Below are 16,055 nucleotides of genomic sequence, written 5' to 3'. Positions count from 1 at the left end.
GTGCTGGACAAAGTGGAGGCGGGACAGGTTTTTCTCCGGGTACTCCGGTTTTCCCTGTCATCTTTCATTCTAGCAACACTGTCCATTATCATTTCAAAGCATTTATCACTCATTAATAAATCACCTTGGGAGTGGCGACCCCATTGTAATAACAGCCTATATATGTTTCATTCATTACATCCCTGACCCGGTTAATGACTGGAAAACAGGTTGCAGGTTTTCATTTTTCATTTTAATTCATTCACGGATAGATTGATAGCCTAGTTTTAACAAAATGTAGTTTTAATAATAATAATAATAATAATAATAATAATAATAATAATAATAATAATTATGTACCTGTAGTTTCATAATCAAGAGGGTGACTCCTTGCTTAGGCCGAGTCAGCCCATTATGTTACCGGCACAAGCCGAGCCTTCCTAAATTGATACAAATAATAATAATAATAATAATAATAATAATAATAATAATAATAATAATAATAATAATAATAATAACAATAATAATAATAATAATATGTTCTATTTGTTCTGGCAAAGTTAGGGATGTACTCCGTTTCTTACACTTAACCAGTCTTAACCTAGAGCACTTAATAATATCTACTGATGATTACCAAGACTTACTCACGCAGTTCAAGTCAGCGTGATATAAGCTGCTAAGGTGATTCAGACGAGTGTTCAGAATAGGCCGATTATGCCACATATGTACGATATATACGACTTCCCGATATTTTCCTTTACATTCAACAAGTTGCTCATGCTGTTGCAGTTTTGGTCACCATTCCACAGTGAGTTGTTGCAGTGCTCTTGCGACCCTATATTGCACTAATATTTCCATTAACACATAACTACTGCCTCTTATAGCTACCTTAATCTCTATGTCGTAATGAAGCTTTTGTCACCTGCTACCGTTCTTACCCAATGCACTTCTCTTAAGTTTTCTTTTTGCTAGGGGCTTTACGTCGCGTCTTATGGCGACGATGGGATAGAAAAGGCCTAGGAGTTGGAAGGAAGCGGCCGTGGCCTTAATTAAGATACAGCCCCATCATTTGCCTGGTGTGAAAATGTGAAACCACGGAAAACCATTTTCAGGGCTGCCGATAGTGGGATTCGAACCTACTATCTCCCGGATGCAAGCTCACAGCCGCGCGCCTCTACGCGCACGGCCAACTAGCCCGGTACTTCTCTTAAAAACGACTGAACAAGTCTTACTTAAATCGAAGCTGCTAAAGTGATCCAGATAAGTGTTCAAAATAGGCGGTTCATGCCACATATATGGGATATATAAGGTTTCTCGATATTTTCTTTCAACCTACATACAACAATATTATTGCTCACGCACTTGCGGTTTGAGTCATCAGTCCACTGACTCATTTGATGCAGTGCTCCTGCCATCGTGTACTGCGTTACCCTGTTCATTTCTACATAATGACTGCAGCTTTCAACTACTCAAATTTGTATATCGTATGAAGCCTTGATCTCCTCCTTATAGTTCTTACCCAATGTACCACTCTCAAAAACGAACTGAGCAATTCTTGGTTCTCTGAAGAATTCTTCTATAATTCTGTGTCTTCTTCTGGCTGGATTTCACCAAATCGTTGTTTTTTTCTCAACAATTCAAATCAATAGTTCATATAAAATTCGATCTGCCGATCTCACCTTTAGAACTGTTCAGTAATAGCACATGCCTAAATCTTCATGTTTCTTTCCTTCCTTCTTTCTTTCTTTCTTTCTTTCTTTCTTTCTTTCTTTCTTTCTTTCTTTGTTTCCGAACTAAATATTTTCCACCATATATTCAAAATGTTTTAAAAATATTTATTTTCTATATTCCATATCTTTCAATATATTAAGTATGATTTCCGAATATTTTGAGGTAACATGACAATTTCGGTTCGATCGTGCTCTTATCGTCATAGGACCTAAGATCTAATCTTACCAAACTGATTATTTTTCTCCATGCATTACATATTTTAGAAAACATTTAATATCTTTTTTTTCAGTCCATCCGAACGTACGAGTGTTCATATCCCATGGAGGTCTTATGGGCTCACTGGAATCTGTATATGCTGGAGTACCTGTAGTGGGCATCCCAATGTTTTTCGACCAGATGCAAAATGTAGAATATCTCTCAAATATTGGCATTGCAAGAAAAGTTGATTACGAAGACATTACAAAGGATACAGTTTACTTCGCACTTAAATCGATTCTGGAGGATCCAAGGTATGTCGTACACTGCACTACTGTTTTTACTTCATTGTTGGTAGTTCTTATTTCAAGAATAATCGAACGTAATGTAAAAAGCTTCTTGTATTATATTTTATATTGCTTGAACCGGCCGTGAATTGTACGTGTTCAAGGAATCCTTGTAACATGTTGAGCTACCAGAACTTAGTGAAAATTTATCTACCTAGATCAAAGGTAGCCGGTCCGACTTATTATCCGAAGTTCATTAATCTGATCCCGGCGGGGGAACCGTAGCTGAATTCTGAAGGACGGAACTTCATGTCATATTATTGTTGGATATTTTAATATATATTTTGCCGGTAGTTTAACGTCGCAGTAACACATCCAAGGTTTGTGGAAGGTAGTGGCCGTAAACTTAATGAAAATGGGTAACAACGGAAATCACCTCCAGGGCTGCTGACGATGGGATTCGAAACCCCCATGTCCCGAATATAGGCCTACAGATACGTGACCCTAACCGCACGGCTCACTCGATTTGGATATTTTAAAGACCTCCGGTAGTGTACTCTGAATCTACCATATAAAATTAACTCACCCATTGGAACTGTCCGTTATAACATTTCACTTTGTTATTATATGGCTGAAAATCAGAATATGGATTATAATACGCTGGCCACGCAACGATGGGCGTTAGGCAAGAGCAAACACCTCCACGTGGGAGAAGCTTCACAGCAGGGAGAAATAAATTATCACTTGGGTTGTGGGGAAGAAATGACAAGGAAATATATATTGGAACCTTAAAAGCATTGTTCAAAGTGAACGGCGCAATGCGCTGCTCAAAGCTTCTAATACCCTCGACAGTACGCCAAAGCACTCAAGAATTTGAAAGATAGGGTAAAACAATATTTTGGGATCTGCATGCTTAGTGAGATCTTTCGTCAGTGACTTCTCACCGGTGTAGTCAATGCATATGGGACTTTCGAAATGAGAATTATCGTCTCTGTGTTGCGGATTCCACGTAAAAATGCAGGTTCTGTGGATCGAATCACGACAATCACCTAAAACTGCGAGCATGCTAGCGTTTCTCATTCTCGGTCATTTACTCTCTACCCTACATAGGTATAAAATACAGCAAGATATTTATTTATTTATTTATTTATTTATTTATTTATTTATTTATTTATTTATTTATTTATTTATTTATTTATTTATTTATTTATTTATTTATTTATTTATTTATTCGTTATGCCTGAATCTAAGATGGTATTCCTTACTACAATGGCCGTCGCAAGTATTGATAAATTCCCTTTGATATTTATGGCAGGTTTACCCTTAAATATCCCGAAGTTTACAGAGTCAAAGTGGTTCTCATCTTGAAATCTGGTTTCTTGGATCGCTAGGATTTGAATAACAAATTTGTCCAGGGCGTCGGTTAGTTGTTTAAGCTTTCCAGTTTTCAGCAGTGTGTTGATGTTGATAGTACCAAGGAATAGATTTTGAAAAGTTCCGATCCTTCTCTGAAGCATGATGTTCCCGATACGCCAGAATCCCACGATCGGAAGAAACCGGACCTACGTCCGGGGCCTGGGGTAGTTGCATTTGTAGCGTGTGTTCCATCATGCTAGGGTTACAAGTTGAAAATAAAACTAGTGGTGATATTTTGTGAATGATCACGAAAATACAACTCGCTTGCTGAGATCGAGAGGTGCCTCGAGATGTTCGTGGCTGTAGGTAGGCATTTCCTTCTAACCCAAAAGGTTATGGTTTTCCCGCCAGTACTCGGGTGGCTGATTGCAGTGGTTTCTCACTGGGCGATGGGGTGGCCACGACCCTACGCCATATTTATTTATTTATTTATTTATTTATTTATTTATTTATTTATTTATTTATTTATTCGCAAAGCACAACAGTTACGTTTATTTTCTCAGATCTAGAGAAGGCACATGCCAGAGTACTAAAGGAAAAGATGTTAGACGTGCTGGGGAATTATGGGATCGCGGGTATGTATATACTGGCAATCAAAATAGTTTATGTTGATAATCAGGATGCAGTTACAATATATTTATGTTAGAACGAGTTCTTGGTTCAAAATAGTTCAAAGGCTGTAATCTTTCACCTTCGCTTTTCTTCGGATACACAGATCATTTACTGAAAGAGGTAAAATGACAGGGAAGGATTCAATTGGGCGGGAATGAAGTAAGTAGTACGGCCTACGGCGGCGACTTGGTCATAATGGCAGACTGTGTTGAAAGCCTGCAATATAATATTTTCGAGTTTGAAAAGAGGTGTAGCGGGTATTTCCAGGACTGAAGTCAGATCGAGAGGGAAAACACTTAAGAGGAATGAACACTGGTTCGGGAATGCGAAACTAAAACAGGTGGACTATTTTAAGTACTTCGGTTGAGTATTCTCCCAAGACGGTAATATACTAAGTGAAATTGAATGAATGTCCAGCAAAGCTAATGCAGTACGCTCACTGTTGCGATCAAAGGTATTCTCTATTATTTTAATGTGAGTTCTTGGACAAAACATCTCTATGTTTGCATAGTTCTGTGTATGTATAAATCGGCTTCCGTGGTGGGGTCGAGAGAAGTTATAGGTTTTCTAGGATAATACTGGACTCGTCCATAGAGGATAACAGAAGTAGTCCGAAGCCAGGTCGACGATGGTTGGACTTAGTTTTTAATGGTTTAATTATAATGACCACGGAAAGGCAAAACGGTCTATAATGGTAATGCATTTTTCTTTGTCGTAGTTTTAGAAAATATTGTATTTAGTATAAATGAGAAATTTCAGCAGGTTGGTTGCAATAGGGGCTATGCGGCTTGCATACCAATTTAAACAAACAAACAATTAAATAAATATATGAAACATACATAAACTATAATACTGAACATAGAGCAGTAGAAATGGCACTTAAAAATTATTTAACAATTCCTGTTGTACAATAATTGTAAGTTGTCTCTCTCGGTCTTATGATGATAACTACACTACACTGAAACATGTAGCGCCTCTTCTCTCTTTTAGTGAAAAACACTATTGCTTATCATGTTACATGGGACTTGATAGCTGAGTACAAATTTCACTTGATTCTTATTTAAGCGGCAGCAGTTCGAATCTTGGCCTCAGCATGTGGGATTTTTGAATTAATAAGGCAGATCCCTGTGGTTTGATTTCCACGTGAAACTAGAGGTTTTATGGCGATAAACACTATATCAGCAGTGACGTAAAACTTCAAGCTCAATTGTATTCTTTATCTTCTTGTACATTGTGTTTCTTTTCTAATTGCTAGCGATTTCTATCTAATCTCTCATGTCCATATTTTTTCTTTCTATCTAAGGAGTATTTTTATCATTGTATACTATTGCGATAAACTCGAATTAACATTATCCTACGGTGACCGACTAAAATACCCAAGTCATTATTTAAACATTAATTGGACTATTCTGGAAATTATTTCTAAATAAACCTTATTTCTGTATGTTCGCAGCTACAAGAGAACAGCAAAATTGATCTCTGAACGCTTCCGTGATCGACCACAATCAGCTCTAGAGACCGCCATCTTCTGGACGGAATACGTCATTAGACATGGTGGTGGAGCGCATCTTCGTTCCGCAGCAGTGGACATGCCCATGTACCAATACTTGTTACTAGATGTCATAGCAGTGATTACATTAGGTCTAGTTTCTCTGTTGGTCCTTATGTGGTTCATGTGTAAGAGAACAGCAAGGTTTATCTTTGCTTCTGAAGAGGACGAGAAAGGTGTTTCTAAAAAGAAAGCTTAGTTGGAATTTTAAATCTACATAGGTCTCAAATAGTATTATAGAAGGTGACAAAAATTTCGAGAGTGATTTTTATATATTTTGTGAACATGGTGAAGTTACATTCAGAAAACTATGGTTAATGAATCATCTGTAGTTCAAAAAAGATTTCAAATGTACAGACTGTGATAAAATTTGCAAAGTGATTTTGGCACCCTCTTTAATATTTTAATATGCCTGAATTTACAAGTGACCAGAAAGATCCTGAATACTACAAAATTTAAAGAAATAATAGCTCGCCGCAGTTAAACAAAGGAAAAGAAAGATAAATTTGTTATTTACAGCGCGTTTTGTGTGCGGGTATAAATGTAAATGGGGTCACCACATCCTGAAATATCCCTTCAGTGCTGTGAGGGCAGCGCTATTATTGGAATCCAATGAATTAAAAATTACATTTAAACTGTATTAATCCAAACCTGTTACAACTTCATCTTATAACTATACAGGAACATTATCTATATAAATAAAGTTATAGGGAGTCGCTGTCTGTAATTTCATTCATTTTGTCAGTTTTTCAGATATTTATCCGTTTTAATAATTAATGTTATTTGTTTTACGTCCCACTAACTATTCTTTTACGGTTTTCGGAGACGCCGAGGTGCCCGAATTTAGTCCCGCAGGAGTTCTTTTACGTGCCCGTAAATCGACCGACACGAGGCTGAAGTATTTGAGCACCTTCAAATACCACCGGACTGAGCCAGGATCGAACCTGCCAAGTTGGGGTCAGAAGGCCAGCGCCTCAACCGTCTGAGCCACTCAGCCCGGCAATATCCGTTTTAGGTCAACTCAAGACTGTACCAGTGGTTTTTAGCTTTCGTTTCTGCTTGCCCGTCTGTTTGTCCATCCTGGCGAAAGGGCTGGATAGATCTAGATCAAGCTTCATATATAGAGTATACTCATCCAGAAGCAGCTTTAGATATGCATATACCAAACTCGATAGCTTCAGTCGCTTAAGTGCGGCCAGTATCCAGTATTCGGGAGATAGTAGGTTCGAACCCCACTGTCAGCAGCCCTGAAAATGGTTTTCCATGGTTTCCCACTTTCACACCAGGCAAATGCTGGGGCTGTACCTTAATTAAGGCCACGGCCGCTTCCTCCCCACTCCTAGCCCTTTGCAGTCCCATCGTTGGCATAAGACCTATCTGTGTCGGTGCGACGTAAAGAAACTAGCAAAAAAAAAAGGACATGGACATCATTTAAAAATCACTGAGTAGACTGAGAGTTTATACGAAACCATTACAGGTTTTTTCAATTTTGTCTTAAACAATCGATTTTCTGTAAAATCCGAACACCTTATTTAGAACTTCTCTTCATTTTATACAACTGTTGTTATGTACACAATTTCACTTACTCTTCAAAAGACGGAGAAAGTTCCTGTTTTCTTCCGGTTTCGTGCTCTGCATTAAGTGACCGATGACGAACCTACCAGTTACCATGGCAACGTCTTTGGCTGCTTGCCAGCTGCGAAGTAACATAATGCCATTAATTTTCGTCATTAATCCTGTAAACTCGTGGTTGTTCGTTGGGTAGAAGACGAGAGAGAGACGTCAAGCTGCCATTCTGCGGCATATTTGGGGAATACTTTGGGGTTACCATCGTCTTCGAATAGAAGAAAGCGAGGCTGTTCATATTTCAACAGTACTGCGGACTGTTAGGCCATTACTTCGCACCTTAAGGGGAGTACGTACTGCCTGTGCTGACAATGGTAATTTCTCCACTTTTAGGTACGCTCAGGTAAATGGTCCTTTGTCCTACAGATTTGAAACTTTATAGTGTTATTGTAGGAACTTTGTTCATTACATTGCTATCTTTAGTTTTAGGATTAAATGCATGGTTACGTTTTGGGATTTTTTCCACATTTCAAAATTGTTCATAAAAAATTTGGGTAATAATTTTTTCTGGTCTCATATATTAACATATCTAAAATAACCTGGTAGCTTTACAGAGAGAAGGTATGGAAGTATAACTGCTAATTATTTCAGATTTCTACCTTTTGTAGTTTTTTGATACCTTTGCTAGCGAGATAAAGTGTTTACAGTGCACTATGTCTTCTGGTATGGGCTATATCAAATTTGTTACTTTCATTGACCTGTCTCAGTCTCATCCTTGGATTTGACAATATGAAATTGACTGAGGTATGAGTGATGCTAGTAATACCACTGCTTATGCAACCAGTCCCTGTTATGAATGTTGTGAAAATATCGCACATAGGGTCGGTTGGTGCATGCATTTCAGTGGGCTTGGCAGACTGATATATAATAGCAGCGGCTGGCTCAGTGAGGAAAGCAACGGGAAACTACCTCACACCTCATTTCCCTAGTACGCCACTTCAGTGACGCCTATACTGCCTACGACAGCTTTTGGCGGATCTGCAGAGAATCAAACGAACCTTCGGGCTGAATACCCAACATACAACATACATAGTTTTTGACTGAGCGTACGTATGTAAGGAAAAAAACAAAAGCAGAGAAAATTAACTTTAATGTTTAGCTTATATGAATCTTAGTTCAGATGTAGTCTAGAACCCTCCCGCTGCATATTCCTCATCCTACTTGTCCTCTAGACTCATTTTCATTGCTCTCATTGACTCCCTTATCTTGTCTTCCACTATAAACAGCTTTGTATCCTCCATTTTGATCCGACGAACACCAAAAGCTTGAAACGCACTGAGTGAATTCCACCCTGGTTGGATCCCCAGCTGTTCCAGAACTTTAATTCTGCCTGAATTTCCCATATTAAATGATAAAACAGCATCATGTACTCCTAATTTTAAGGTTTTATATCCAACAAGAAAATTTTTAGGTACCGGTACACGGCTCCCAATAACACTGTTAAAAGACTGGTTTACTTTTTGGGATTTTTTCAGTAAATCGGAATGGGCAAGGACCTTATAAATTGGCTTAATCAAAACCATCCCTCCTCCTGTAAGTCCATGGTGTTGGTAGGTTTCCTTGTCTTTATTATACGTGCACAAAGAACCACGACAAGCAACTTGGTAACCCGAAAAAATAAGCTTACAGAAAAACCTTGAAGAAAAATCTAGCCTAATATTGCTATAAAATGAAATTGGATTAAAGTGATTATCTGTAAAAAATTATGAGGGTGGATTAAACGTACCCAGATACTAGATATTATCTGTACATCATATGGTGTAATTTGTCTTGGAAAACTTCATGTTAGTTTGTTCTCTTTCCTGTGTAATCTTGGGCAAGTTTCGGTACTGATGCCGTTTGTGCTCTTTTGGATATTTCTGTCACTGTTAGCAAATTTTCATCATAAGATATCGACTGCTGAGAAGCTCCAACATAGTCTATGAGGTTCACTAGTGGACTTTCATTTCCTAGAACTGGAAAGTTATCAAAAAGTAAAACCCAGCCTACAGTTAGAGGAGGGCGTGGCATTTGTAAAAGAGAAGGGCCATGGAATATTCAAATTATGGGCATTTGTAACGCGATATAACTGAAATAAAGAAATCGGTGCTCTATTGTACACATACCAAAGAATACTAAAATACATTAAAATGAAATTCGCAAATTTTGCAAAAATTGAGGTACGTACTCCCCTTGAGAGACGTCAAGATGCCATTCTGCTGCACATTTGCGGAATACCTTGGGGGTTACCATCGTATTCGAATAGAACAAAGGGAGGCTGCTCATATTTCAACAGTACTGCGGACTGTTAGGCCATTACTTCGCACCTTAAGGTGTTTAATGGCATTTGCTAGAAATTTACTGTATTTCTCTTCTACTTCCATTCTCTCTTCTTATTTCTTGCCTCTTCCTTGCCTCTTTAGGCTTAAGTATTCACACTGTAAGTCATCTTATATATGAAGCCCTGCGCCTAAATTTCTCCTCTGTTACCGCTTTCTTAACCCATATAATCACAATTTAGTGACAGACATTTCATTTTGCAATACATCCACTTCGTTTTTAGATTTAGACAGAGCTGCATTTCTCGATTATAATCAAAACCCCCAAATCGATTCTGACTGGCGTTAGGAAAAGGGGCCTGCCTTTGTGATGAAAACTCCACATCTCCATTGTGAATCGCAGAAAGCAAGTGAGCCTGCCGTTATAGTAGGACCTCCCGAACTCGATTATGAACTGCGGTAGGAAACGTGGCCTGCCATTTTCATCAAAATTTCCCAACGCGCACCTTTTATCTTAAACAACGTATGGGGTACTCCCAGTGGTGTTTCTCGAATAACGCTAAGAGAAATGCAATTTAATATAATCTCGCTCACTGCGTGTATAGCAATTTATGTAGAAATCCGTATACAATGTGGAATATAGTAGCGAAGAACGGGTACATTTCCTAGTGCAAAATATTCCCTCACATGTTCAAATAACTCATAGTAAATAGATTTTCAGTTGAAACGTCCAAGCATAATTAAGTACAGGAAATCCAACGCATTGCAAGAACTACTTTTATTCGTTCTCGGAGAACGTAGTGTGACGAAAGAATCGTGTTGTTTTTACAAACTATAGTTATTCTGGGTGGAGGTACTCCGTTGTGCAGGGAAACCATTCGGAGTATCGACCCTCACAAGCGCAATAAAGCAGCCTGTTTGGATGACATATTCCAAATATTCCAATTAATATAGCTTTATTATTATTTTAATCTAAAGCAAAACCAAAGGTGAGCCGAGAAGCTATCCAAGGAGGGGTACCTCCGACAGTGGTTCCACATCCATGAAACGACAACTATACTGCGTGAAACGCGAAATAAGAAAATGTGTTACATGATGTTCACCAACCTTCTACGAGTATATGGCACTAGAAAAAGAAGAGGAGTAAGACTGTTATTCCATGGAAGATTGTTGTTTCTGTTGTATTAAGGGAGGAAAACACAGGATTATTAGCCTTTAAACTATAATTTCAGTAATGTCGAAATAGTTTCTGCACTGCTAATACCGAAGAAAATGTAATTATAATCACCTAAATTTTTAAAAATAACACTATACCAGAATATTGACATTGTGACACTGTAGTATGATGGAGAACAATGAAATTTTCTCCGCATCACCCTTGTCTTTTCTCTCTTGTTCTCGAAGAGAAATAGTGTGCGTAAATTGGCTTGAATTCCAGTAGAATAGAGACTTTGGCCAGTAAATTTAAATGATAGTTATGTCGGAGTATAATTAACAAAGACAATGCACTGCGAGAGTCACTGTCGTAAGCAAAAATAACATGTCTTTCATTTAAAGTTTGATTTCGATCTGTGTGCGTTTATTTAGATCTTAGCCCTATTTAGAGAACTAGACAAGTACAGTTGTTTTAACTCAGTGCTAATGTTTGGATGAAAACATCAGATTTCCCTCTGGCCAGGTCATATCTGTATCCGAGAAAATAGCTTCGCTTTCTGCTTACATAGTCTACTGAAGTCTATTACTTTCAGATTCAGGATAAAGAACTCTTTACTGACATTCGAGTCCTCAGCTATTGTTTATAAATTTTTAGATGTCTTCCACTCTTATTAGGCCCGCAGTAAAGATGTAAAGATACGTACTGATAAATAATTTATTCTTATTATTTCAGAAATTCAATGATACTTTTAGGATCGGTGTAAGAGTATTGGAAATGTGTATACTTGCTGTATAATGAATTCTTGTCCTTCATATACATCTCACTTTTACGTTCTTAAATATGGTTTGATATTTCCCTCTAGAAGATTTGGAAGTTTGTAGGTTGATCTAACACTCTTTGATTTAGGTGCAGTTGTTCACATTATTTAAATCAGGTCCTTGCTTTTATCATCAGGTTATATTAAATTAAACCATTTTTTCAAATGTTTCCTAAAGGCGGTTATAACACTTTATCTCATAATTATGTACTGCTTTCTTGTTCACCGCATTGAATTCATACTACCGGAGATAAGTGAGATATTTAGGAATATTCTTTATATTAAAAGGAGGACCGAGTAAGTTGGCTGTGGAGTTCGAGCCATGTAGCCGTTATCCTGCATTCGGGAGAGAAGGTTAGAACTCTTTAACGCCTGGTTGTACCTAAATTATTAAGGTCATTGTAATTTCCTTCCCAGTCCTAGCCGTGTCCTACCGATCGTTGCATTAAGGCCTGTTTAATCCTAAAAGGAAAAATGTTAGAAGGAAGCACTTGTATATTATTAAGAAAGTTCGACCAATACGATTAATTCATAATCCCTGAAGTTGGTTTGCCATGGTCTCCCATTTTCAAACCAGACAATTCCTACGGCTGTACCTTAATTCAGGCCACGGCCGCTTCCTTCCAACTCCTAGTCGTTTACTATACTATCGTCGCCATAAGACTTACTGTATCTGTGTCGGTGTGACGTAAAGCAAATAAGAAAACCAGTATGATGCATTGAATTAGTCAGTTCTTTTAAAGGATACTATGATAACAAATGTTTACATCGTACGGTTTTAAATGTACATATGCCAGTACTTGATTATCATACCTTCTTACCTTGGTTCAGCTATATGATATTTAAAAAAAAATATATATATATATATATATATATATAATATTATATTATATTATATTATATTATATTATATTATATTATATTATATTATATTATATTATATTATATTATATTATATTATATTTATGAGGTGGGAATCACAGTATAGAGTTTCTCACGAAGCTGAATATATATTTGCATTGCATCCCTTGTAGAAGTATTACGATCGACTGAAGCCTAAAACGTGTCAGAGGACTCATCTTGCATATTGATCATGTAACATTTTCAGAAAGAAGAATAAGAATAAGAATATATTTTCCTCCGTTAACATGTAACCTACCATTTTACTTAATACAGTTTTCCCGTGGTTCTTCGTATGAGATTAAACATTATTTCTGAAATATGATAGTAACTTTTTGTCTAGTTTCTACAATAGATTTCCATAACATGTGAAAGTTATCAACCGAAGGCAAACATGGTAATTTTAGGATCAAATGATAAGTGGTTATTGAAGGCATTCACGAGGACTAACTCCTATTATTTAAGTCTTATCACTGATCTCATTGACACATTCACTTGGACGTAGGCGTTCTGTTCCCAAGCGAGTGAGTTTGACCCTGACTGAGAACATTGGCATTTGAGTGTCATTAAAGTGTCATTAACTCCGCGTCGCTGCCTTACGAACTTCTGTGGGACAAACTTCCGACATCCTGGCGCCTTGAAATGGCTAGCAACAACCTTTTAAAAATACATCCCTTGAAGAGGCAAGCAACAACAACAACAACTAATACATTTTAGCTCACTGAGTCGTAAGCACACCGCATCTCACCTGCAGTGTCTTGAAAATGTTCACCACATTTTGCGTGTTTTCAGAATCCATCCAATAAAAAAACAACCTTCAGCATCAAATTTCAAATCTATCTTACATATTGCACTTGATGGCAACATCATAAAAAATTGTTGGACCGTTTTGGAAGGTGCAGTACGCGTAGCCATTGTATAATAAGCACTAAACATTATGAACTAAGACGGGCGATCGCTCTGTGTGAAATTCTTATAAAAAATAATCTTTAAAGGTTCAAGAAGATTTTTCGGAGGAAATACAGTTCTTGGTCAAGAGTGACACACAGAGTGTTACCGACAGCCGTAAAGCGCATGCGGGTACCGAACTCTGCAGTGGTCGTGGATGCCATATATCATTGTTAAGGATAAACTCGGACCGTGAATAATAAGCCTATTTATATAGTACATATTTTGTTTTTCTGTTCGTGATTGTAAATAGTTATGATATATTAATAAAATAACCCCAGAGCTTAATGATCACGTAGGCCTAGTTGATATTTAGAATAAATTAATGTTCCAGAAAAGGAGTAACATATCTATATAAATAAAATTGTAGGGGGTCCGCTGTCTGTAATTTCTTTTGTTTTGCCAATTTTTCAGATGCGTTTTAGGTCAACTCAAGACCGAATCGGCGGTTTTTACGTTTCGTGTCTGTTTGTTTGTCTGTTTGTTTGTTTGTATGTCTGTTTGTCTGTTCCACAATCACGTCGAAACGGCTGGATAGATCTCAACCAAACTTCATATTTAGAGTATACTCATCCAGGGGAAGGTTTCGATATGCATATCATTTTAAAATCTTTGAATACACGGGGGGGTTTATAGGAAAACCAGAATGGTTTTTCCTCCATCACGTCGAAACGGCTGGATAGATCTCAACCAAACTTCACATTTAGAGTATACTCATCCCGGGGAAGGTTCCGATATACATATCATTTTAAAATATTTGAATACGCGGTGGGTTTATAGGAAAACCAGAATGGTTTTTCCACCATCACGTCGAAACGGCTGGATAGATCTCAACCAAACTTCATATTTAGAGTATACTCATCCCGTGGAAGGTTTCGATATGCATATCATTTTTAAATCTTTGAATAGACGGGGGTTTATAGGAAAACCAGAATCGTTTTTCTACCATCACGTCGAAACGGCTGGATAGATCTCAACCAAACTTCATATTTAGAGTATACTAATCCCGGGGAAGGTTCCGATATACATATCATTTTAAAATATTTGAATAGACGGTGGGTTTATATGAAAACCAGAATGGTTTTTTCACCATCACGTCGAAACGGCTGGATAGATCTCAACCAAACTTCATATTTAGAGTATACTCATCCCGTGGAAGGTTTCGATATGCATATCATTTTTAAATCTTTGAATAGACGGGGGTTTATAGGAAAACTAGAATGGTTTTTCTACCATCACGACGAAACGGCTGGATAGATCTCAACTAAACTTCATATTTAGAGTATACTCATCCCGTGGAAGGTTTCAATATGCATATCATTTTATAATATTTGAATAGACGGGGGGTTTATAGGAAAACCAGAATGGTTTTCCTCCATTTTCTCTTATACTATTGATTTTCTGTAAACTTCGTTTACCGTACGTGAAACGTTTCTTCATTATAAACAACTTTCTTTATGTTCATAATTTACCTTACTCTTCACATGACGGAGAAATTTACAATTTTCCGCTGGTATCATGCTCTGCATTGAGTGACCGACAGACCGACAACGAACCTACAGGTTACCATCGCAACGTCTCTGACTGCATGCCAGCAGGGAAGTAACGTATTGCCATTTTCCTCATCATGCTTTTAAATTCGTGGTTGTTCCTTGGGTAGGAGGCAAGAGAGGCGTCAATCGGCCTATCTGTGGGATATTGGCGGAATATCGTTGGATGTTATAACCGCCCTCGAATAGATTAAGTAATAACACCATTAGTCATCTTATTAATTGTTTACCTAGGAATCACTGGACCTAAATTTCTCCTCTGTTACCGCTTTATTATATCCATAACTCACACTAGCATAATTTATTGAGGGGCATTTGATTTTCCAATACATTAAATTGGCATTTACATATTTGTCGTTATCCGGCTGTCCTCAGTTATAATCCATTTTCTATTACTTTCAACTTTCTTAACTGTATTATTTTCTTCCTTAATTACGCCGTATGTACGCGAGTGCTACAAACTACTGGATGTATTTCCACCTAGACTCATATTTAGAATACACCTGTCCTTGATAGGTTTTAGGGCAAATATTGTTTCTAAATCCCTGAACTGACTGGGGGTTTATACGAAACCGAAACAGTGATTTTGCACTTCCACAAAATATACACAACTAACGTTAATTTAAATCTACCAGCCTTGGTAGAAATTAATTTCTAAACGTTTTTTCTCATGTGCATCATTTCGATACGAGGACTAATAAGGGAGATATCATTAACGGACCGTTAACGGGCGGTTTATAGGGAACCGAAATGGTGATTTTACTCTTCCACAATATATACAGAACAAGACCAACCTGACTGGAAATCGACCAAACGTGATGGAATTCCACCTCTAAACCATTTTTCATGTGCATTTTTTCGTCAGGGGGATTAATAAGGCAGATTTCATGAATGGTCAGTTTTGCAGGTTAAGTCCAGCGGACATAGCCCAAAAGGTGTTTTACATGGAGAAGATTCCTTATCTATATAAATCAAATCGTAACGACTGTGTGCCTCTACACTGACTATTTTGGCGAAATTTTTGTACAGTT

At 37.5% G+C, this 16,055-nt stretch overlaps 1 protein-coding gene across 2 annotated transcripts in view; it reads left to right on the top strand.

Annotated features, from left to right (window-relative positions):
- The window catches only part of LOC136856722 (UDP-glycosyltransferase UGT5), a 45,666-nt gene extending 39,184 nt beyond the window's left edge, over positions 1-6,482 (top strand). For both annotated transcript variants that reach the window (XM_067134795.2, XM_067134796.2), the window contains exons 4-5: positions 2,000-2,219; positions 5,674-6,482. In XM_067134795.2, the coding sequence (XP_066990896.2) occupies positions 2,000-2,219; positions 5,674-5,968 (515 nt within the window). In that variant the 3' untranslated portion in view covers positions 5,969-6,482. The remainder of the gene's footprint in view (positions 1-1,999; positions 2,220-5,673) is intronic.
- The last annotated feature ends 9,573 nt before the right edge of the window (positions 6,483-16,055 follow it).

Source organism: Anabrus simplex, chromosome 1 (genome assembly GCF_040414725.1).
Source record: "Anabrus simplex isolate iqAnaSimp1 chromosome 1, ASM4041472v1, whole genome shotgun sequence".
Classification (NCBI taxonomy): domain Eukaryota; kingdom Metazoa; phylum Arthropoda; class Insecta; order Orthoptera; family Tettigoniidae; genus Anabrus; species Anabrus simplex.
The sequence above is the reverse complement of the archived record's forward strand: the minus strand, read 5'-3'. Positions and strand labels throughout refer to the sequence as shown.